Source organism: Photinus pyralis, unplaced genomic scaffold (genome assembly GCF_008802855.1).
Source record: "Photinus pyralis isolate 1611_PpyrPB1 unplaced genomic scaffold, Ppyr1.3 Ppyr1.4_LG4, whole genome shotgun sequence".
NCBI lineage: Eukaryota > Metazoa > Arthropoda > Insecta > Coleoptera > Lampyridae > Photinus > Photinus pyralis.
In genome coordinates this window covers 12,809,844-12,835,835 of record NW_022170511.1, presented here as the reverse complement: position 1 = coordinate 12,835,835, position 25,992 = coordinate 12,809,844, and the positions used below count along the sequence as shown (strand labels likewise).

The following is a 25,992-nucleotide window of genomic DNA, read 5'->3' as shown; positions in this document are numbered from 1 at the left end:
GACTAAAATCAAGTTAATTCAAACTTACGTACCCATTAATAATTGGGTTTCGGATTGCGATATAGGTAAAGGAAAGATAGGATTAAAACTTAGAAGAATTAGAATAGAGCTACCTCAGTAAGGATACCAATTTTTGTAGGATTTAATCACTAAATATTTTATTTAATTGTTAAACATTCACACCACAAGAGCATGGAAATAAAATCAACCCGTCCACCCAAATGGCCATTCCCTACAAAATCTAAACACATGCCCCTTAAATTTGAATTCAAAAAGTGGCACTTACGTTAGTTGTAAACAACGCTGTGACCTGAAGTACAGTATCAGCCATATTATGAAGAATGTAAAAGTTCGGGGATTTCACTCGAAATTAATTACATTGTAAGAATAAAATTTGAAAATGGTAAGTCACCAAATACAACTAAAAATAGGCTGGGAAAAAAGAACTTACCAAGAAAAAAACCAGTCGATAAATTAATACTAAATTGTGTAGCAAGATTTTTGCAATAATTTGAATGCATAACATAAAATTGTAGCAACAAAATATGTAGCATGTAGGTTTTGGGAACAATTAGTGAGGTAAGCAGGTCCAAGATTCTGAGAAAGAGCAAAATACACGGGATGTGACCTTAGACCATATAGTACATGGACTGCTATTATCCCTATGCTTTCAATACAAAATGGGTGGTCACGGATAGAGGGCACTGTAGTCGTGGGTATGTGAATCTCAGGGTAAACTAAAGCCGTATGAACACCACTCGGATCGCGTAAAGAGTAGCTTTTATGGGAACCGCGTAGTACGGGAAGCTTTAAATACTCTTGATTATCTTCTATACGTCCACAAATACGGATAGGTTTGCTTTTTTGGCATATCTAGGCGATTAATTAATTGACGTTTGTTAATTTATAGGTTGCCAGTCTCAAATCGTATCTAATCGGACAACTTCGGACAGACTCGTGAAACTCACATACCCAGGCGATGTCCTTGACCATATTTTCGTTACAATTAGCAGTCCATGTACTACATGGTCTAAGGATGTGACTCATCGTTGGCGCAATATAATTCTTGCAAGGCAAATTCAATGTTAGGATAAAATATGTGAATAAACCCCGTTCCTCTTTGCAAGTTTTTGAGTTTTTAGGTTTTTGAGCGTTTGAGTTGATGAGTTTGAGTTTTTCAGTTTATGAGTGTGAGTGTTTGAGTTTTCTTGTTTTTGAGGTTTCGGTTTTTTAAGTTTTTCCGTTTTTAAGGTTTGAAGTTAAGTGCTTAAAAATAGCCTGATTACATTTTGTCGTTCTCCGTCAAATTGTTCTACTTAGAAGCAATACTCTCAACAATTTTCGTGCTAGGCACTCGGGATTTTATTACGTGTTAAATTGACTCGACGTATTTCTAAGCAAAACATTTGACGAAAACGTCAATCGGCTATTTTTATACACTGGGAATAATACTGTTTCAGTTTATTCTTATTTCAATTCTATTTTCTTATTTTTATTATTTTATTACAAAGTATATGCAAGTATAAAAGTGCAGTCAAGGTTTCGATTATTGGACATAATAAAATCGACGTATCATCACCATTTTATTGAGTTAATCGTCTTTTATACAGTTAAATTAAGATCGACTGTCGATAAATTCTTTGTATAAGTCTTGTTTTAATTCGATTCTTAAGGTCACAACTGATGGATCCGTAATTAAACTAAGCATGACAGGACACTTCCGAATACGTTAAATTACAATCAATATAGTGATTTTATGGCTGTAAAATACCTAGGTAGAAATTCGCAAAGTATAAATGTTAACAACCCTTAGCAAGTTGATGAAACCAATTTTTGAGCCATCAGGGGCATATACCATTTACGTTTTATGAACTTATTAAACAAGAGCAACTTAAAGCTCTAAAAAAAAATAAATACGTGGTTTTAATGGGTAACTGATAGCCATCGAAAGAGTAGGAAAACTAATAAAAAATGCATAAAATGAAGAATATTAAAATAATGGCTCTCATTTTACGTTTATAATCTAGTTTATAATTGTAAGCAACAGATGGGAATTTATATAAATTTATGCATGTGGCAATCTTGAAAGCTCCGTCGAGTGCAAGGTTTCTGTATTTAATTTTCGACAGCACCCTTGTATGGAGAACAGCAATTCAATGTCGAACATTTCTGTAATATTAATATTGTAATATTATATTGATTTTCAGTTGATTGAAGTATCCATAATTGAGAAATGGAAAGAGGCAACCTTATAGTTATTTAATATAAGACGTTAATGATATAATGATTTTTTAACCAAGAAGTGAAAGACTTTCACGCCGTGCGTATAATACAAAACTTCATTTTGTACACAGAAGCCATATAAAGCATTGTAACGCTTCGGACAATTCTGAATTGAATTTAGACGTCAAAAATAGCAAGCTTATGATCCTGCCGACGCGGTCTTTCCATAGACACAGCATTGTCATATGTCATGTGTGTGACTTTATAACGTGCTTTGCGATCCATTTGAAATAAGGATGACCGCTGTCATTAGAATGCACAATCATTTGTTTCACTTTATATCCTAGTGATTAAAGAGATCACTTTCTTTACCCTCACGGTTAAAGAGCCTACAAATTCAAACCTATTAAAATGTCAATTTAACTATGTTATAAAATAAACTCATTTTCTCTGCTTAGATCATTGCCTTTTTAAAGGGCAATCGCGCCCCATTTCAAAATTGTTTACCACCTCCGCAGATCTAATTCTTATGATAGCCTCGACCTGCTCTCCAACATCACCACTGTGTTCATACCTATGCCTTTGAAATTTCCGTTTCCTAAATGTGCAAAAATGGAGACACTAAAGATTCTCCTGAGAGTGAACTTTTTCATAACATAATATTTGTCACCCCGACTGAAAATTCCTCTCTGTTTCAATTATCCGCGTATTTGATTTGACTCCATAGTAGATGTATTTGCACGGTAATTGAAGTGCCAAATTCGTTGACCAACCACGATTCTTATTATTTTTTGGGGGATCCTAGTAACATCATTTGAAGTTGAACTTTCTTTATGGAACACCCTTTATTTTATTTCTTATTTATTCTTCCAAATAGTACCTTTAAAAGTGTATAGTCGACGGTTTCTGGGAAAATATTGACAACTTTAGGATGAAATGAACATTGTTTTTATTGGATTGCACACTTCCTTGAATTATAATAGAAATAACCAGTGTCCCCTTTACTAACAATGTACAATCTTAAAAATAGAATGAACCAAGTTGGAGGTTTCTCGTTTTTTAATTCAATGCAACAATTTAATACAATTTAATTTCTTTTTGAATTTTCAATCCGGTTTAAGACGATAAGAGTTCCTACTCCCTTACTATTAAACTGATAAAAATTTGCAAAACTCTTAAAATAAACGGTACTGCTTTGAATACAAATAAACGGTTGCCTTATTCAGCAATACTAACGGCGATATCCTTTGGTCGTTCAAACCGATTGATCCAAAGGAGTGATCCAACTCTTGAAAAGGAAAATCGATGCAAATTCCTAGGTCTCATATAATGAATGGCACCTTTAATTGGTTGTTCAAATATTAAGGTCACTATACATTAGGTGGACAGACGGCAAAATGTAGATATTGTATAAAAAATATTATTTGGGCACAACCGACCTCTTCAGATACGCGGAAAATTAAACATAAAATTTATAACTTCATTCTTCTAGTTGTCAGAATAATAGAATTTAATTTCGTTCGTTTAAAACTTCCAATATTGTTCGTATTTACAGTAATTTATTTATTTTTTATTTATTATCCCTCTCCTGTTCTACGCCCTTAACAGGCCTGCGCCCAATTACAAAGTGACCCGCATAATGTAATAGTTTCTAAGTCGCAAATTATCCCTTGTATATGAACGAACCCCGCTATTACTTTGTTTAAAGAGAGAGGGGCGAAATGTTTGCGTTTTTCCACGTACGAAGTCTCCAAACATTTATCCGGGAAAATGCCAACTCGACGGCGCGAGAGAAATTTTTGAAGGGGCTCTGGAGTTGCATTGGCGAAGCTTTAAGAAAATTGCTAACGCTTGGCACCCGCGCAAGCCAACGTTTCAGATCGTCCATGCACAAGATGAAATTTTTTGTTAATATGTTTTAAGTAACCAAAATTGTACTGTGCATGTACAAAGCATAGTATATTGATGGAGAGGTTTTGCTGAAAGTTTTATTATAGGCCCCTCCAATAAAAATACATAAACAACATGGAGGATAGAGGAATTTGGTTGAAATTCGCACGATAAGCTCCAAAGCTTCCATCGTGAAACGTAAAAATCGGGCATATTAGACGGATACGGATACGACAGGGTGGTCCAAAAACCGCCATATTGGAAGCCATCTTGAATATCTCCCTTCCGGTCCATTTTCAGACTTGCCAACAGGCAGAATCGAATTAATCGAGGTAGAAATATAACTCAATTGTTACAGGAAAGCTTCTTGCATGAGCAAGGAGAACTTTTACTGACGACGATATTTGCAACGTTTAATGCAAGGGGTAATTCCTGGAGGCGGTGTGGAGTGAGGTGAGGGCGCTAGCTCACAAACATCGAAGCGTCACATGCAAAGCGAGGAGAGAAGGCGCAACCATCGATGCCGAAGCCGGTAGCGCAGTGCCCAGTTATACATAGATGTGTACCAGTCGAATCCAAGGAAGAAATACACGAAACGCAATAATCTGTCCCGCTGAGATGAGACTACTTGCATTCGTTTTAGATATTTTCTAAATTAAAGTCATTGATGAGAAGATGCTATTTCGACCCACTGATTACATTAAAACAAATTTATCAGAAACATTAAGGAGCATTACGAAAGAATCTTTCGAGAAGCGAAACACTGCTGTAAATTGCATGAACAGGCCTGGTATATTTCGTATATTATGTAGGGTATCTACTTCATTCAAGATCTTTCACTTCAGCAACTAGCTAACTTGACTTTGTCCCCTCCAGGGAAATGTTGGGTCTCGATTTGCACGTTGTATGTTTGCAAGAAATGCGTAACTTAGGAGTATCACCGTATAATTTCTAGCTTCCAATCTAAAAGCTCGTGATTTATGAAACGCCAAATGGATAGGTCAGCATGGGATAATTTATAATCATTAATTTAATATATCCGACTTGGTTTTAAGCGAATGAAATACTGCCCAGTCGATCAGTTGCAATATCTGTTTGGTGATCAACGATAAACTCGTGAGCATACCTACAGTACGTTCAGGAAGTGCCAATTGATGGTACAGATCATATTTACGAGTTGACATCACTACTCCCTACCCACATCAATTATTCTCACGACACCTATAACTGCGCTTTAGAAGTTCCGCCCGTGCAACTCTTCTGACCTACGTGCACGTCCATTTATTATTGCCATCAAAGATTGTGGCTGGTCCATTTGTTTCTGACTAGAGATAAGCGATCTATCGCAATTACCATTCTTCATTACTCTCGTGCATATATTGACAAAAACCGTTTCCACTACTGTTTGGAGGTTACCTACTTGTATTAATTCGTTATCGTTTCGTTTGATCAACAAACTTTTTTATGCATGTTATCAAAACCTACACTTTTGATACCTTGTTAGAGAATTATTCTACACAAAGTGTCGTGATCCGACCGTGTCTCAACTAATTTAGATCTTCGATTCGCAACTAAATTATCATAATTAAGCGCTGTAGGAAGTTGTTTTTCGATGTTCGCCCTTCTAACGAATTAAAAAGTGTATTTGATTAGGTAAATTTACGAGACGGTTTTCATCAAGCACGGTTTAATTACGTGGGCACTAACTGCTTGTCGGGACAACATCAATCACTTGTTTTACGTTGCCGATTGAGGAATCAATAAGATTTAGACCAGATTTCTTTGCGGTTTCTTGTTATGTGGGATTTTATGCAACTTATAAGTGATTGTTAGTGTTTTAACCGTTTTTACTATCGATATTGGTTATCTCTAAATGTTATAAGATTTAAAATTGATAGCGAATTAGCATACATTAGATGCAGCCTAAGTTTCATTACGTCTACCATACCTTCAACTTATATGATCGATTCTTGAAACTCATTGCATTATTGTGCTATCAATATACTAGCATTCGTGTAATTAGTAAAAAAGCAACCTAGGTATTATTGCACGAAACAAATTTACTATTTTCTTGTATGATGAAGGAAATAACGAACGTAAGTATATATTGCGTGATCACATTCATTAGATTTGTAAATTAACGTATATTTTGCTCTCGATAAAGATACAAAATACCATGTGAAGTGCGGCATACGTGTTTTGTTCGAAATATTGCAACGCAATCATATATGGCACAAATGTTTATAACCGTCATTATTACTCTTATTCTCGCTTTATATTCAAAACCACAAACATAGACTAATGATTATATTTTTAAGCTAATGTATGTAAACGCATGTTTCTAATCCCAATTATTGTAACGAACAATGTTAGGCCCTGAATTCTACAATTTCGTTAAATAAGCAGGAAGTTCCTTTATCAGAGCAATTCGATACCTTCAGTCAGTTAACCAAGGAATCACTTCTGCCATTATCCAGCAACTACAATTACAAAATAACAGTTTTGCTTGAAAAAGTGGTACAAGATGTTCATCAGGAAAAAGTAAAACTTTCTACCTTCCAGCAGCTCAATGTAAGTTAAGCCCCATTGAATTGATATGGGCGAATGTTAAAACAAGTTAAGTCACTCGCCACCGACGAAAGCGAATTTTCCGCGCACAGAATCAGTAATAACTCGGGAAGGAAGTGACCAATCCAAATAAATTTTAGTCGTTCTGGTCTCTGGGCTGTACTACACAGTATAAGAAATAAACCACAACAAAAAAGCTTAAACTGGAGGACTAGTAGTGGTACAGACAGACAGACAGACAAAGTGCGAACAATAGCTTTCATTTTCCTTTTGGAAAAATGCGTTAAAAGGTGTTTGAGCTAATTGTGTTGATCGTGGCAAGAAGGTAGAGATATGTACCGAGAAAAAATAGAACCTTTTGTAATAAATCTGAATGACGATGGTGGATGTTACGAAGAAACTTTGGTGACTATGAAGATCTCGAAGAGGATATTGAGAGGGAATGTGTGGTCGCTTTGCAGATTCAAAAATTTGGTTTTAAATTTGAATTTTGTTACCGCTCCATAGCGAACGTGAACCAAAATGTGTGGAAATAAAAGGCAATAACAATGTGTACCTACGTTTTTAATAAAAGTGCTCTTTTCGAGATAAGGGAATGAAGGTCCCGGATTGTATGAGGGCTTTTGGCAAACGAGGTTAAACTTTTCAAGAGTTATATTAGTGTGTGAGAATTTTATTTTCGCATAATGGCGCGTATTTCGTGGCTAATTTCGCAAACGCCTCCGTACCTATGTATCTTCGTTTGTGAAAGTTTATCTGGTAGCTGCAAGGTTTGACCAGCTTATTTTGAGTAAAAAATTATCTAAACACGAGCGTTGTTGCTATTTTTCAATCGTGTCGTTAAGATGCGCGTAATCAGATTCGGATGCGAGTTACCTGGAATTCTACATGTGTGCGTATAGGCAAATTACAGTACCTATATTTTGGACGAAGACGGAGAAAAGTTGCTTAGCAGCCTAATTCATAGCAAGACCTTTTATTTACGAATGGTAAAATATACGCGAAGCACCATTTTCGAGTCGGAAAACCGCTTTTCAAATTAAAACCGGGATTAAATAAACTGACAACTTAGTCACGCCTTGAATAGCTCATTGGGCATGCGGCAGGAAATTTAAAGACAACTAATGGGTGCATTTATCTGATTTATCTGTAACAAAACCTTGTTAATAAATTGGCCAAACATTAATATCGACACAGCGGAACATTAGCTTATTATTCTTTTGCATAATAATAATCTCCAGTATTACTTTGGCGAAACTGAAACCGGTTTGCTTGGAAATTAATCGTCTGAACCAGACATACAGATTGATGAAGTCGAAGCTAATCTCTTGAAAACGAAGTGTCGGAAGAGGTACTCACAAAGAGCAAATGGAACATCAGGACGAGATATATCTACTGGTGATGTCAAAACTTTCAGGGCGAATATCTGCAGAACGGATTGTCGGAGGAGGGTATTCTCAAAGGCGGAAGGATACTTTAGAGTTTTAGACCATACATATCTACTGGCGATGTAAAAACTTAATTGTGAATATCTGGAAAATGTTGGAGTTGGAGGAAGGATTTCGGAGAATTTCTCTAAGGACTTGATTCTTCTTGCATTTGATAGCGTAAATTACGAATGTATGCAAATCAGCTTTTAATTGTATATCTATAAAGAGCCTCTTCCCCATTAATAATCTACAAATAAAGTAAACATCAATAAATATACCTTGCTACTGTCTTATAACCCAACCATCGACTAAGCTATTTCGATTTAAAAGAGTTGTGTGCCATTTATACATGCATATTAAATTTGTTGGAATAATTTTAATATTCCTAAAGGAATTGGCCCGTGAGAATTATTCGCATAAAACAGATTTTGTATTATATTGATTGTTAAGAAGCCAATCCGGACAAAGAATCATTCAGCTTTAATGATTGGGAACGTTGTATTATATTTCAGTGATACTAGTTCGTTGATTGGATTAATATTTTGTTCAGCATTCAGAGGTCAAGGCATTGCATTTTTATGAAACTAATATTTTACCTCAAGAAACGTGTAAAGGAAAATTGAAGTTGATCGTCCTTATTTTCATTGATATATTTAATTAACTTCCGCAGAGTAAGAGGTATAAAAAACAATTTTTCGAAATATCGAGCGAACGCAACGTTGGGTGGATTCTCATTGCTTGTTAATATTTAAGGCATGCCGTGTGCGCATTTTCCATTCGGTAGATTATAAATTTGTTCATGGATCTAAGCCTATTTGAAGTCGGTAATATAGTCAAAATTTTAATTTCAGTTCTAACCTTAAGAGAATCCGGGACATTTATTTTTCGCCATATCAACGTAGTGGAGGTTAACACAGAATTTAAAGCATTTGCTAACAGGGTGGACCTCAATTTTGATACCATCTTTCCACTTTGTGCTAGATTAGGGTCCTTATTTTCTTTTGTTTTCTCTTGATCGTATCAAGTAGGTATTACATCACCACTACTATTCGCTACTTAAACGGTGGATTTAATTTATTTCAAAGTTATAATTTGCATTGTTTGTGCTGGATTAACTAAAGAAGGTATAATAAACAGTGAGCCTAAGCACGAAAATTAAAAGCATGCAAGTAGCCTATAGTAGGAAATGCTTATTAGTTGCTTATAGGAATATTAGGTATGTTGTAGGTGTAACAAAGAGATTATGTGATATATGAAATTATATACCTACAATATAATGCTCACCTAATAATTAATATACAATGAAGTAATTCCGAAAGTAATACCACTTTGAGCTTTATTACACGATAATAAGCAACTTGCCACTTTGAATATTAGTCTTTATCGAATAGTCTTAAATTATCGTTGTTAGTGATAATTTGATTCAAGTTTTTATGTGGTACTACCTAAGGCAATATATTAAATTGTCTGGAGCTCATGTGCAGAATACTTTGTCTAACGTCTTTAAATAACTTTAAAGAGAGCCAGTTATAATAGGTACAGCGTAGATTAACATTATGATGCGGTGGACATTCGTATAGGTATTTCATCTTTATTCTGGTAAATTATGGTTGTAAATATTTATAGTCAAGAATATGGCTATAATCTAGACATTCTGAAATAATAAAATTGATTATCTTCGTTTGCAATCTTTTTTATTTGCTAATGTGAAAGAAGAATAGGCACTAATTGTTATGAGCTTTCAAAATTTTCTTATATAATCACATTCCAATATTTATATCAATTTAATGTAGGTGCGCGTGATTTTCTTATGATCAACAGCAAGAGAAATCTGCAGATCTAACAAATAGGTACAACGATATCGAGGCATAGAACTTTCATATTTACTCAATGTTAGGCTGTAATTGATTTCAGATTGTGGCCAGATTATAATATAAACTACATTGCAAAGATGCTGTCCAAAAGGGTTATCGGATTATAGGGACTTTCGTGAACGTCTTTACTGACAACGTCCTAAAAACCTAACGAACGGAGAGGTCCTTTAACATGTTGGGAGATCATCAAACAGCCTTGCTTAGGCGAAACCCAAGCTGGAGCTGAGCCTACAAACTTAAATATTTAACTGCGGAAACATAGGGAGCAGATTAAAAGGAGCTATAGAAAGAGATTTTGTAGCTCAATCGATTTCGCTTCCCCTGTGTCTCACTAAACAAAGATTATTACTATCCGGCCAATCCCAGAAGAGTCCGTAAAATCTACATGGACTCTTTAAACTCGTTGCACGTGCTTTAAAGACTTGATTCTACACTTGTTTCTTAAGTATACTATATTGATCAAACTTTTTAACATTTATACATGGCGAAACATCGGTAATTTATTACTGCAGATAACTCAAAGTTCGACCAATTAAATCAAAGTAAGCCTAAACCATCTGTCGAAATTAATTTTTGAACAAGCAATCCACAATTGAAGAAAATTTCCAATCATCTCTAAGAGTAAATTATTTTTGAATTTTTTTTATTGTATACAAAAATAGAAGTCCAGATAAGTACAAGTAAAATACAAATGTATTAATAATATAATGCTTTAGCTTGAAAATTTAAATCCGTTCCAGACAAAGTGGATTAAGAATGATCAAAGATCTGTTAAATCTGATAAAATGTAGCCAAGCTAAAGGTTTCGCTACTTAATATATACCGAATTTGTAACTGCACGAACGAATATCACATAATAGTATCTAAATAAAAACGTAATTTGAAAGAGAATTATACGTTTGTAAATGTTTCTGTTGTAACGGGAATCCGTTTAGGGGTTAGGAATTTTCTATCTACAAAGAATGGTTACCTTTTTGTTGCCATTCCGTTTTCCGCTGCCTTCAAGAGTACCTGACCAAGAATGTTCTAATAACAAAATTGCAATTGCAATACTATAAAAAAGGTTTAAGTATAACTTACGTCCAAAATAGAGGCCAGAGCGACTCTTGAGTTCTTAAATTCTCAAAAGAAAACTTCTGATTTCAGAAGAGCAGCAAGCCTCAATAAGATACTAGAAGATTTAGGTATAGCAAACGTGAAGGCATTGACTGTTCCGGAAACTATCGTTTAAATAGTGGAATATAGACCAGATATTAAATTATAATCAATTATAACGATATTCAATGAGTAGACATTTCCTAAATCTTACTAGTTTGAGTACAAGTAGATTACCTTAGTACACTTCAATAAAGATAAATCATTTTTACCATTATTTGATTCCTAAACTATTGGGGTTAGAATGTGATAGGATAGGCCCTATTGTATTGAGCAAAGTTCTAGGTAGCACTTTCTAATCAAAAGTTGTCTTTCAATGAAACACAAACCTCAAGACCTTTAAGACTTTCTTAAATTAAATTAAATTAAATTAAGTTAAATTCCTCACTACAGGCCCACATAAAAAAATCGTATACAACTTAATCATTTTCAAACTATACTGCATTCATTATAAGAAGGTAGTAGATGGCGCTGTGTTTGAAGATAAACACACACAGGAAAAATATAAAACGGCACCAAATTATTGTAAAGTAGAAATATTCAGCACTCCCGAACAGAAATAAACCTTTGACAATAACAGCTAATGACACTTCGGCAGTTTAGTTGGCAACATAAACTACCACCTTACAAAATTCACCAGTCGTTTTATGTTTCATTGTAATACTGACTCGTGTTTTAACCAATCACAGTGAAGATCAAAGCTTCCCTATGCTTTCTACCGCTACCTTCTTAAAATGAATACAATATAGTTCAACTAACTTTCGGAATCTTTAAGAATTCTTCTTGTTCTTGAAATTCAAATGATCAAAAATAAAATTTTGCAACGCGCTAGTGAAGTCGGTTCCTTGCTGTTACCAATACAATAAAAAAAATTACAGTGTCTTAAACATACATAAATGCTAACGTCTATATTCTTCACTCGTTCAACCTCAACATAGTGATTGATCCAGTTCTTGAACCGGGAAGATCGAAAAAACTTTCTAGATTTCATATAAGGAATTGGGAGTTCAACTCCTATACAGAGGTAAGCCGGCGCCCCGGTGGCAAAGGTCAATAACGTATGAAAATGTTTTATTATTCCCGAAATCAGACAGTTTCAGAAATCAAAGGATCATATAACACGAAGTTCATGCTCAACCTTATCCCGTTACAATATAAATGTCAATTTATCTAGTAAACTCCCGTAACAAAAACCTACTAGCTACTACTGCTGTAAACGAAAGTCGCAGACTTGCTCTTCCACAAAATTGCAACATCTGATTAGCAATTACAACCTACGTACACGACATTACAGCCATTGTCAAGAAACTACCCTCTCAAATTCCTTCATCCCGCATATCTCAACAATACTAAAAGTGTTAGTTTGAACCGGCACAGGAGGTGACGTACAAAAAGTGTAGTAAAAATTGGACTGTCGGCTGGCTTCGTTTGTAAGTCATATACCGTGTGTTCCAGGTTGAACGCGCCATAGGCAAACCGAGTGAATGTATTTTGCCGCGAAGGATCCACGAGGTTTGTGTTTGAAGTTAGCGTTCAACGTACGTTATTGCGCTTGCCTGATGCTAGAAAGAGATTGGAGTAGTACGTAGGCGAAAAAATACTTTGCCGTTTCCCTATGGTGCGTTCTACCTGGGATACACTGTATGTATTTCGATATAAGATATCTCTTTCTATCTAAATTGGGTATTTTATCTGTGCCTCTAGGTAGGTACTCAATTTATTCAATCTTGGAAGCCAGAAAAAGACAAATGTTGGCGGTGATATTAATAACGATCTATAGTTTTTGCAAAGTTCCATGAATGACGCCCTTAAGCCAAAGTTAAATGGCAAGCTCATCGACTCTTTTAGGAAGTTTTGGTAAGTATTCGGAAATTACCAATTACGTTTTATGCGAATTCTTCCGCCGATAATTTTTTTGTAAACTTGAACGTTTTTCAATTATAAATGACTGTTTTCTCGTAAATTGGCGTTACTGTTACTCAGTGAGAATCAAAATTTGCAGTATAATAATATTAACGGGATTTAAAATTCAACCACCTATCAGTTGCACCTACAGGGCTTATGGAAAGACCACGTTCAACAGTTTAAAGTTTCCTCTTATAATCCTTATTAAATATGCTATTGAGACATGAATACAAATTAGGCGTTTAATTTATGGCAATCTATAATGAGATATTGTATAGTAATTATCAAAATCAATCTAGAACGGGCAAAAAAAGTTGAGACAATAAAATTTTTCGCGATACTTACCAGTGGTATTTTTCTAACAGTATCTTCACAGGTGTCTTTAAATTGTTAATAGACAAAATCTACCAAGTTAACCACTTACAGTAATCCATAAATTATCACCAAAAAAATTTAAGCACATCTTCAATAGCACTAGTTTATATTAATTTAGTGATGTTAATGGGTTAGAGCGGCGAAAAACGAAGACGGCTAGACTTTGACTTGAAGAACGATTGAGATAATTAGTGTGATAATTATTTAATTGTGACCACTTCATATACAATCTATGTGAAGACTGAAGATCCATGAAGGTAAACCTATCGGCATGACCCCCTCCCACTTTTCTTTATTTTCTCTAAAAGCACGCTCCCCCCAGTTCATTCATATCTTTGTACATTATTATAATAGTAATTCATTTGTTATGCTTTCTCCGGCACATTTTATGCACCTCCGATGTGACATTTTACCAATAAATCCTAATTTTTATAAACTGGCGATTGTTTCCCCATTATCATTAGTGATTCTAGTCTCCTCCGATCGTTGTAATTACAAAGCTTTTCTTATGCATACGAGTGTAGTATAGGTGTGTCTAGGTATAACTGTGAATATTTGATGTTTCTCATAAATTTCAAGTTAAATACACTTATAAGCTTTACATTCTAGCACTACAAATCAAAAGTGTTCACCGAAACACAATATATTTGTAGAGGAAATTAATTGTGACGGTAACCCTTACGGTCTAACAGCGATTGTCAATAATATAAGAAATATGTATTACAAAATCTTCGCGGGACATAGAAGTCATTAGGTATATGCAAATTTAAGAATAAAGATGTCAAAAGTATCGGTTACATCTGTTTTGTATTAAATTTCTAATAAATATGAAATCTCCCCACCAGTAAGTACAATAAATTACGAAACTACCGTTTAATGCTAAACATACCCAACACCTACGTTACCAAAATTATTGCATTTTCTTACCTAAATTTGACATGCGAGCTATGCGTGTATAAATAAGGCTACGAGAGCAAAATGTTACGCGGTGGAATGCAATTTTTCTAAGGAATTTCATTATTTCCACAATTAGTGATTTCCGCTATCATCGCACAAGAGTCGCTTCCGACGTTTCTTCTTGACCCATTCTCTTACACTTTGTATTCTAATCTGGTATAGACCGATTAAGAGTTATCTTCGAATGCTTTAGCTGCTTTCTCCTAAACCGATCGCGTCTTCGGTAAATGGAATGAAGTAAAAAAATGTGTACCTACACCTACCGGTTGAACAAAATTTGAATGTTAGGCCATGGTATCTATTAATGAATAAACATACTCGAAGGAAGATATTGATCTTGTGCGGTAACTCTTTTTCCTTGCAAAAAATATGCGCGAGAAGACGATTTCTGGTATGCAAAAAATGCCAACATTCTTTTCGGTAATAAGTTACGCCCATACCATTGACATCAACTTATAAAAACTGATTCGTAATTAGAAGCCGTTTAGAAAATCCACACTTCCCTGCGGGGAAGACCTCTTAAAACCACTACATACGCCGACTGTGAAAATTACTGAATTTGCACGCGTCCACATTTGACTTATTGAAATCTCAGAAATTCGAACTGCCGGTACTAAAAACTTTCTTGAAATTATAGCATGTACTTTATTTATGGTTAAGTGCGCCATTTATATTTAATGGGCTCTGCCTATTTTGTAATTTAAACTGAAAGAATTTTAAACTACAATTTAATAATACAGGCACGCACTTTTCGTCTATTATATAAAATGAAAGTACTTAACTTTCATTGACTTTTTTTATCAAAGTAGGAAGGTACTGCAACAGAATTTTAAACGCGTTCAGATTTTTGGTGGTACTTCAATTTAATTGAAAGTGAAATTGTTACCTAAGTGAACGCTATATTTCTTGATCAATGCGTTATCGATGCTTAGGTTAGCTCTAACACTTTTTTTTAATGAATACGTCTGATGGATTTTTTTAATTACATTTTGACATTGGATCAGTGTCCGATTGTTCAGAATTTTTCGATACAATTAGTTTTTGGCCGTTTGTTAGTCCTATAACGGGTGACCGTTGAGCGAGAGTTGGAGAGATTTTTACCTTGAGATATTTAGCCGCCTTATTTAATTAGTATTTAGTTAGTACGCCGTTATTTAGAGCAAGCGAGCAACCCGTCTCACTAGGGTAATAATGAATTATGCCAAGTGTTTTCAGGTGTATTTTTCAAGGAAGTGTAACGGTTTATTACATTTAAAGGGGTTGACAACCTCACCTGCATAAAATAAATTCTAATCTCGACGACACTGGTAATTTACTGCAGAATTAATTTTTTGGGAAATTTTTTGAAAGAAAAAAAATCCTCATGTGTTTTTTCCGTCTATCCGTCTGTTCCTCGTCTAACTCGAGAACGAAAAGAGACAGCGTAAAAATTCCCCTATTGAAAATCGTATCCGATTCTTCGTATCTTGCTCGTAATGAAATAATCCACGGATAGCTCAGTAATAAAATAATGAACTTTTAACGACTCTTGCATTGTAGAATGTTGGTTCTTTATTTCTCCTTACGATCTCAAAATCAAAACCTGATGATCTGATTTGACCACTCTCAAATAAATACTCATGTAAATTAACTTATTTGAATATATTGATGGAAATAATATTATTCCAACTCCTCCATTTTTTTTACATTTTTCATGTTGATGTAATTCATGCAACAAATACAAAATAAAATTTCTTTTCCTGCTCGTGATTACGTTTCAAATCTAATTAATTATCTAGATCTTTTAAAATTCGTAATTAATTCAACGCCTAGTACATTGTCCTATTCAAAAGATTTACACACTTCTGGATGCTAATTAAAATGTGACCCACACAAAAGAATGGTATCAATGAACTCAAAATTCAGCTTAGCAATTAATGAGAAAAACCACCAAAGTCTATTGTTTTGGTCCCCTTATCATTCATAAAAAATATGCAAATCTGTTCACCGAATAAGCTTCCGTGGGTCGATTTCTTCAGGAATGTTAAAATAACTTTAATCCCCAAAACGATTGACTGCTGCTTTTATACAATGCATAAATTTCAAATAACTTACATTTGTCGATAAGTCGAAGTTTTCTCATAATTGCCGTCGATCTTCTTCTTTCGAAAGGTAGCAGCAATTCGGAAAACTGAATGGTGAAACACATAGTGCAACAGAAATTCCACATTTTGTATCGCACGGTATGGTAAATTTGCCTATTCGTTGAAAGTGAGTTTTGAAAGATGGTTGACGATTTGGATCAGGGGCAAACTGGGCGTTTAGGTTTTTGAAATTTAGTAATAATTGAAATTTTTTCCACAGGAATAATGTAACAATGTCCCGCAGTATAGGAAGCGTTCCCCTTCGATACCTTAGGTTTTGACAACTAGGAAAAGCACTAATTAATTGCCTTTAAACTTTTTGCCGGTTGTCGTTCAGTCCAGAATCATATTATTGCCCCGTATACACAAAAGAGCCGCAGATTTAGTTAGTCAACTTCTTTTTTATCGTAACTAACCACTCTAAGTAAAAACGCAATAAAACGTTCTGTACTTTTGACCACAGTGCTTTCATGGTAAAAATTTATTTTTCTATTTCGATGTTGAAACAATACCGAAACCGTACTTGATTGGCCCAGTTTGCGTGCGTTTCTAGACAGAAATGATGCCGAAAGAAATAGAAACGCATTATTTTTTTATTTTGTTGGATTGGTACCCCTCGCTTTTTTGCTGTCAACGGTATCCGTCAAATCAAAACTAAACATAACCTGTAAAGTGTAAATAACGTACGAGGAACTTGACCGATTGTATTAATTCCGATTAATTTTGAATATATACTCCAAAGGGTAGAACTTTTTTTATTTTTACTTAGCGTAGTAAAATATGCCAGCAGTACATTCTTGCTTACTTTTTGAACTCCTTCTCGGCCAGCCAGTTTTCAAAAATGTTGTACTCCTCGTACTTTACTTTCGATTTTACAGGCAGTAAATTTAACGTCGCTTCATTGGCAATCTCTTGGATCTCTGGTGGGGTACAAGAGACGTGTTTGTCATCCGTATTCATCATAACTGCCGCAAAATGGAATTATGACCAAATAATTAAAAGTTTGAAGTTTGAAAATACAGGAATCAGGTTAGCCAATTTTAACCAAAGATTCAAGACAAACATATCGCATATTTTAAACATCAGGTATTCGCATGCGGAGACTGCGCAATGCTAGGTTTCTTATTTATAAGAATATTTATTCATAAACTTATTTTCCTTTTTACGCATAAATCGCCCGTTATTATATAGGTAACCTTTCGGGAAGTACTGATCAATGCATGGATTTTCGGTTAGAATTGGAACTACATGCGAATATCTCGAAAACGGAGTATCGAGAGTCGGCATACACAAAGAGTTGCTGTTTTCAGAGTCCCTTTGAATGAAACAACGTGGACGTGTAGCCTGTAGGATACTGAGACAGTTTTATGAAATATAATAGACTTTCGCTGCCACAACGCAAAGTAGTTTAAAACAATAATTGCTGCATGTAGCTAGATTAATGGTTATTGGCCAGTAGAAATATTACTTTCTATTTCTATATACCTACACCGAAAACTACATTTTCGGTTTGAATCAGGTTAATGGGTAAAGAGACAATGTAACTTGGACATCGTGCGCAATCAGTCACATTTTATACTAATGGGAAAGTACCTACTCTTTCATCCAAAAATTGTTACTTACTATTCAAAACGTTCAACTAAGCTGCAATAATGGACGCGATCGTGAGCTACATAGCCAATGGAATTTCAGTGCGTATACACTTGCATCCGCTATCCATACATTAGCTGTAGTTAAATGTAGTATGTGAAACAGGTAATTACGTTTTGAAAGTAAATTTTTAAGACATTATGAAGAAAAACGGACTTAGCAGTTAGCAGTCTACTTAGTGCATATAATTATCATATTGCTGCGCATACTTCCTCAGTCAAAGGTTAGAAAACCTATTTTTTCGGCATTGGAGGATAGCAGATGCCTCTAATAAGTTATCCTCCGATACGTATATTTATCTTGAATAGTGCCAATTAATACTGTATATACCAGACGTCAGCTCTCCTTTAATTCAAATTACATAACGATCTAATAATGACAAGATCAAGGGATAATCAATCACAAATTGCGTTTTAAGTCGTAGATCCAAAAAATACTTGACTGATAACATTGCATCAAGTCATTTTGAGTTTTCGGTCCAGGTTTCTTATTTGTATCTTAATTTTCTACATACATTTGAACTTGTTTCTCTCTCCCGTGCTACGTAGAATTGCGACCACCGTACGCATTTAAGCATTCCGTATTTATGTATTTCGGACCTAGGGTGATGCAATTGGTCAATTTCAAGTCTGCAGCCAATTAGCATCAAGAGTGCGAGACGGATATACGGAATGCCATTTGGTGAGTAACTCAAGCACGGAATACTCAGGCATATATATGATGTTTTGATTTTCTCAAATCTTCAATTAGGTATATTAGTAAAAAATATGGCACCATAGGAAGCCTAAACACACAAAAATTCAAACGTAAAGAAAACTTATTTAATAATTTTTATCTATCATGTTTCTTTGTTTATACACATTTAGTTACCTCATACCTCAGTAATCAAAATAATAATAAATAAATTAAACAAATATAGCAAACGAGCTCTTGGGTATGGCTATAGCATGTGCAAAACCAAAATTTAAACCCGATGTTAGTTTTGCTTTTATTTAAAGTGTATAAAATTTCATTTAATTCTTCAATAAATAAGAAAGTTGGCACTGCACATCCTATACAAAACAAAATTTGGAAAATGGCGCTTCATTTGCTTTTATTCCAAGTGGCTATGTGTCAAATTTTATTTGAATCCCTCTATAAATAAGAAAGTTGACACTACGCATGCGCAAAACGAAATTTTAAAACTGATGTTATATTTGCTTTTATCCCAAGTGGTTATGTATCAAATTTCATTTAAATCCCTCCATAAATAAGAAAGTTGGCACGGCGCATGCGCAAAACCAAAATTTGAAACTGGCATTATATTTGCTTTTATTCCAAGTGGTTATTGTATCAAATTTTATTTAAATCCCCCTATAAATAAGAAAGTTGGCACTGCGCATGCGCAAAACGAAATTTTGAAACTGGCGTTAAATTTGCTTTTATTCCAAGTGGCTATGTATCAAATTTCATTTAAATACCTACCTTCATAAATAAAAAAGTGTGCAATTTGGTTTATAAATGGTCGAGATGCGAAAAGGGCACTATAAATGTTGATCGATTAGGCTCAATTTTTGGAATTGTGTTTTACATGGCTAAAGCTATACGCATATTGAATTTCATGCAATTCGGTTCATAACTCACGGAGATGTCAAAAGGGCCTTCCTTATTTTTTGGGCTACATTGCTAATTCACGAACTCCGATCTACAAATTTGATAAAGAATCTACTAAATTTTATCGTAATCGGTCCATTCGTTATCGAGATATCGTGCTAACGAACGGACAGACGAACAGACACCGCAAAATTATAAACTCGCTAGGAGCTCGTTAATAAGTATGTAAGTTTAGTATTGTGTGCCATGTTTACTCGCATTGGGCTTATTGACTTTTACATTTGCCGCCAAATTTCGTTGTCCGTTCCTTCTCACTCACTTTCAAGTCTTTAAGCAAAGTCATTTTTGAGAATTTTTTGCGAGCTTATAATATTCACATAAACAGTGACTGATAACAAGAATCATGCTCATTTTGCGCTTGAGCATTCCATGTCTGAGTTTCGCACTGAATGGCATTCCGTATGTGCGTTTCGCACTCTTGACGCTGATTGGCCGCAGACTTTAAATTGACCAATCGCATCACCCTATAGGTGCGAAATACATATACGGAATGCTTAAATGCCCACCGGACCTACTGTTCCGTGTGAAATAGACGGATGCATCAGCGTAACCGCTGATCGTGGTGCTCATCGATGTAACAATGTGGAGTTTTACGACTCGAGCTCGCTACGCTCATGTGTCAATTGATCGAGAGTTGGAAAACACCTTTTTCTGAAATTACTTTAGAAACAACTACTTTCGTCTCTAAAATGGGTGAAAAAATGTCATTTTCTTTTCTAGCGAGGAGAGTAAAAAACAAATGCGCGCTAATCTTAATAATGACATTTAAAATTGAAACATACCCGTATCTAGATCAACCTGATCATATATTGGATACGATAATTTTTCGATTTTTTCAGAAAAAAAATTGTGTAAAACTTGAGAAAAAAGTGTTTTTCAAGTCGAGTTCAAAGTTACGCTCATAATGTGTCAATTGAACACTCTTCTCTAGTTGTATAAATAATTACTATGGTTCTCATGTTTTACACATAATTATTTTCCTGAAACTACTATCAAAATTGAAAAATTACAGTATGCAATGGGTAATGAAGTTTGATACATAGCAAGCTGGTGTTTCAGTCTTAAATGTCATCATTAAGATTAACGCAGCAATTGCTTTTAGCGCATTCTTTTAAGACTAAATAAAATTTATAAAAATATGTGCTATTGCTTGCGTTTTTGCCGTCCGTCTGTCCGGCTCCACTTTGAACTACTTCTACGGTAATGGTCCTAGAGTTCTGGAATTTTCTGCAATAGGTTGCCTATACCTTAAAGGTGTACCAGACGACCATAAAATTTCTCTGTCTGAGGGACATACTGTTTTCGAAAGTAAAACGTGCATAACTTTTACATACGACAACCAAATATTACCAACTTGTTGGTTGGAGAGGAGTGGAACTGGTTCTATCTTTCATAGTACTCTAATGAAAGGTCTCAGATTGTCGGTAGAAGGTACTCACAAAGAACGTCTGGAAGAAATATATCAATTTGTGATGTAAAAACTGTAAGAGCGAATATCTCGAAAGCGGTCATCTACCAAGAAAGTAAACATTGATAGCATGTTACTACCTTACAACCCAACCATTTACTAAGTTATTTCGGTTTAAAAAAATGCGCTTTATCTACAAAAGAGTGGTACCTACACAATTTATACTTGTTTACTTTCCTTACTAGAGAGAAAAACATTTCTTCACCCTTTTTTGAGATGAAAGTAGTTGTTTCTAAAGTAGTTAAAAAAATTTTAATTTTACATTAACTTTAATTAATGGTTACTCTGGACTTAATTTTTTTTAGGCAACCCACTTCTAATGTGTTTGATTAGGTACTAAAAAATGTATTTCACTGGGTAAACAGATGGGCGAAGGTTCACCTTATGTGGAATCTTAGACTAGGTATATGAAGCATCTTCTGCTGAAATTTCAAAAAAATTGTCTATAAATTAAAAAAATACGTCAACAAATAAGAAAGTTAGCACTGTGCATGCACAACCAATTCTTTGACACGTCATTTCAATTTATAAGAAGCGTCTTAGCTTAGAATTTATAAGCACAATAAACGGCAAGAAAACGCAGAAAAATTCCTTCCTTAGTGCAATCCTCGACACCATAGCAAACCAAATAGCGACAGACGGACGGACAATAGCGCAATTTTTTATTTTTGTGGAAATGCTCTAAATATGTGGCACAATAAATGAAGATTTAAACAGATAAATATAGTAGGAAACACATCTATGATCAATCTAGATTCTAGACAAAACTCGTAAAATGAGAGAGGTAAAGTGAGTTGCCTAACCGTAGGGGTATGTTACACCAATATTGTTTAAAGTTTTAAACAATGCCACCATGCGCAATAACGGTGGCGGCACTCCAGCTACGACTTGAATACCATGATCCGACATATCGAATTTTTTGTGATCATTTAATCATAATATCGACTTAAATCGTTATTTTTTTGTTATTTGCAACATTTTCAATTAATTACATGCGAAATTAGATCACTCACTAGTAGACGGGGGTCACTGTAACCCGTAGGCCCAATCTTAAAATGAGTATAACTTTTGTTTTAAAAGTGATTTTTAAAAAACTGTTCGGCAATTTTGTTCCTTATTAACTCATCAAGTACCTATGTACACAACAAATTTCGTGAAATTTTCTCCATTTTCGTTGTCCGGCCAAGACTTGCAGTGGAACTTTTTTTCGAATTTTCAAAAACTAATTCAAGATTCGTGATTTCCATGTTCAAAAACCACCAGATATACCTTGTTTCTCACCCTCAAGTATAGGGGTGCGCCCTTTCGTGGTAGGAATTTAGAAAAAAAATTTTCAAAATCAGATAGGCCATATCCGAAAATCTATTCAAAGACGACCCATCTTTGTAACTCTTATGGTTGCAGAGAAAAAAATTAAATTTCACCACTTCTTAGGGGGTGGCTCCCAAACGAAGTACGTTGCACCCTCGGTTTATTTGGAAAAAGTGCTTGTCTTGATCTCCTCTATCACCTAATTTTTTTTATATACGGTCATAACACCCTGTATGTAGGTATATGACTTAAGTAGTGAACTAATGATATAATTGTATAAATCCACCATTAGGTTTTTACTGTAATTGTTTAAGGATCATCTTTAATTGTTTTTGAGATATTACGTAAGCGATAATTTTTTTATGGAAATACTATTTTTTATGTTAAATTCGAACACAGCATGAAATTCTAAGACCAATTACGCTAAAAATGTATGATAAGTACTGTATATTAAAATATAGGTAGGTATTCGAGATAATTAATAAAACCAAAAACTCAAAAACAATCAAGAGTTTTAATTTAAAAAAATCAAGTAGCCATATGTAACAATTGCGGTGCCATTAAAATGATGACAGTTCTTCATCCGATTGTTTATCTGTTTATGGATAAAAGTAGTCGATTTCCACAGTTGTAGGCAGTATCTTTCGTGTTTTTGAACGACGTTTAAGCATCACACCCCTCTCACTGGGACACGGTCAACTCGCCAACGGACGACTCGCCACTGCGACAACTCGCCAACGAAATATTTTTCCCTGTTTAATGTGTCATAGAAATGCATCCCACAAATGCAATAGTCAATTTCCCTAATTTTGTAAAGAAAGTTTATCGAAAAATTGTAGTCAATATTTGAATGAAGACCCAACCGCCTATACCTGTTTCTATTACTGCATTTTGATTTAACGACATCTACTGCAAATTATTATTTGAACAGAAAATTTGACAATCACATCTTTATTTAAACGACACATTAAACAGGGAAAAATAATTCGTTGGCGAGTTGTCGCAGTGGCGAGTCATCCGTTGGCGAGTTGTCCCGTTGGCGAGTTGTCCCGTTGGAGAGTTATTGTCGCGTTGGCGAGTTGTCCCGTTGGCGAGTTAGTCGGTGGCGAGTGGTCCGGTGGCGAGTCACCCTTGGCGAGTTGACGCGTACCGCTCTCACTGTAGACGGTATGAGGCGCAGGAATATATGTAAGTATTACAATTTTACATTATTATAGTTGGGCCTCTTTACTATTTCTTACTAATAATAGCGTCATAACCAGGTCATAACTTAAGATGCGTACTTGTCATCTCACAGCCTGCTGTGCGTAAAGGATAATAGCATTGTATATACAATGATAATAGTCACCAAATAACTTATACAATATGTGCTTGTGGTAGTACAGAGTAACGTAAATTAAACAAGTATGCATCTGATGGACTTTCCTGTAACACCCCCCTACACAAAGAATGTAACATTACAGAGGAGCAACGGCCCACCACATTCTCTGTGAATGGCTGTCACTCGCACAACAGACTAGAAAATTCATGCTGGAGGATCAGGATTCCTGCTCAGACATAATGAGGTAAGATTGGAGATGCCTACTCCGCCAGTCTCAAGTTTGCCCCGAGAGTGAAGAGGCTTCAGTTATGATGTCAAGGACAAACGACTAGAGTTGCAAAAAAAAGCAGTAATTATAATGGGACCTGGACAGTTCATCTGTGATATCATATTGTACGAGATATTGTAAATAGGTACTTACCTGTCAGTCGTTTTAAGTAAATTTTTGTTATACCTACGCTATATGAAAATCAATATAATGATCATAAAATATGGTGCCAAACCAATAATCTTTGTGGTCAGAATGTACATTTCATTAGAAGTTTTGTTGATGGGGTCCATATTTAGTTATGGACAAAAATATAATGATCGCCAAATAGGTACTGCAGCACACGCAACCAACATTTGACTACATTGTTCAATTTGAAAATGCAAACCAACAAATTAAGGTATCTCCTCCTTGAAGAAACGGTCCGAGTCCGATTGATAGGCATGTTGATTGCTTATGCTTATTACCTTTGTTAATGATAGCACATTTAAAGGTGCCCAATGGTATTTGATATTCCATTCTCACCTTTATTCATGGGCGGAAAAGTGACACTTTCCACTGTAGTACATGGAGTGGGTAATATAGAAATCTTGAATTTTGAATTGGTAATTAATTGCGAGATTTATCAATACATTTTTAATTCTTAAAGTGCTACTTATTACAAAAGTACATTAAAATCATATCACATTTTACAAAAAGTAATTTTGTTGCCACTACAGTTTTTTTATATCCTCTGATAATTGGCAAACTGAGGGATGTTGATTGAGAGCACTCATATAAATGTCTAATTCATCTTCTGAGCTTTCTTCTTTAACATTCGCTGTATTTTCAACGTTCATACTCACATCCTCAGGTTCCTCAGAATCAAAATATTTTTCTTCTTCATCATTAGTGATGATTTCCAAATTATCATATTCTTCGCTGTTATCCACAGCATTGTAGTCAAAATCATCATCTTTGCCCTCTAAGAATTGTTCGTACATTGTGCTTACGAATTCCTCCTTCAGTAATTCTCTCTCTTCTGAAGTAATGAAAAGATCAATATCTTTGGTGGTTCGTCGTGGTTTTGTCGGTTGATTATTCTCCTCGCGAAATTCTCCCCACAGTGTATGCACCGGTTTTTCAGTACCAGTGTCTTCCTCACTGTCACTACTGTCTTCCTCCTCGTCCCGCTCTTCCATCTCTTGGACTCTTCGTTTGGCTTCCATTTGCTCCTTTTCAATGCCCCCCATAAGAATGCTCACAAAACTGTTCACGTCTGAGCAGCCTGAGCGATCACGTAAACGCTTTTCTCTTGTCGACAAGTAGCGTCCGACCAATTGATCGTACAGCAAAGGATTTCGTTTCATCATTTCCGTTTCCGAGAAATAGGCTCCTGTAGACACCAGCCGTTTTAGTGCAGCAAAACGTTTATTCCGTAAGCGTTTACTTGTTTTGAAACTGCTCTCTTTTAAGTTTTTTAAATGATATTTAACCTCGTAACCGTCTTTGGTGTCTTCTTCAAATTGTTGGAAGAGATTAATTTCATCCGAATTTAGGAACCTACCAAAACGTGACAAAAAGTTGGCTTTACTTTTAGTGAAAATTTCCGTGAGAAATTTAAGTTTTTCTTCCGGCGAGCTGTCCATTTCGTCTCTTTGTTGACTCTTACATAAAACTTCGGGGTTGTTTGATAATTCTTCCAACAATTTATCGAATTCATCTTTGCTGGGGGGTTCATTTAAATTTTCCACCAAACATTCCATCGCCATGTTGCGACATCTATTAGAAACTTTGGTATCACCTTTGAGAACTCTACCTTATGACCAGCCAGATGAATCA

General features: G+C 35.0%; 2 protein-coding genes across 2 annotated transcripts in view; both read right to left on the bottom strand.

The window, feature by feature from the left end:
* The window catches only part of LOC116169739, a 29,503-nt gene extending 15,854 nt beyond the window's left edge, over positions 1-13,649 (bottom strand). The window contains exon 1 of the mRNA XM_031485896.1: positions 13,391-13,649. The gene's annotated coding sequence lies outside the window, so the exon portion shown is untranslated. The remainder of the gene's footprint in view (positions 1-13,390) is intronic.
* An 11,152-nt stretch (positions 13,650-24,801) lies between these two features.
* On the bottom strand, positions 24,802-25,956 carry LOC116169788 (coiled-coil domain-containing protein 97). Its single transcript, XM_031485959.1, has one exon. The coding sequence runs from the start codon at positions 25,920-25,922 to the stop codon at positions 24,885-24,887; it is 1,038 nt and encodes a 345-aa protein (XP_031341819.1). The 5' UTR covers positions 25,923-25,956; the 3' UTR covers positions 24,802-24,884.
* Positions 25,957-25,992: the final 36 nt, after the last annotated feature.

Coding starts and splice junctions, on each gene's coding strand:
- LOC116169788 (XM_031485959.1), bottom strand. CDS start 25,922: ATGGCGATGGAATGTTTGGTGGAAAATTTAAATGAACCCCCCAGCAAA.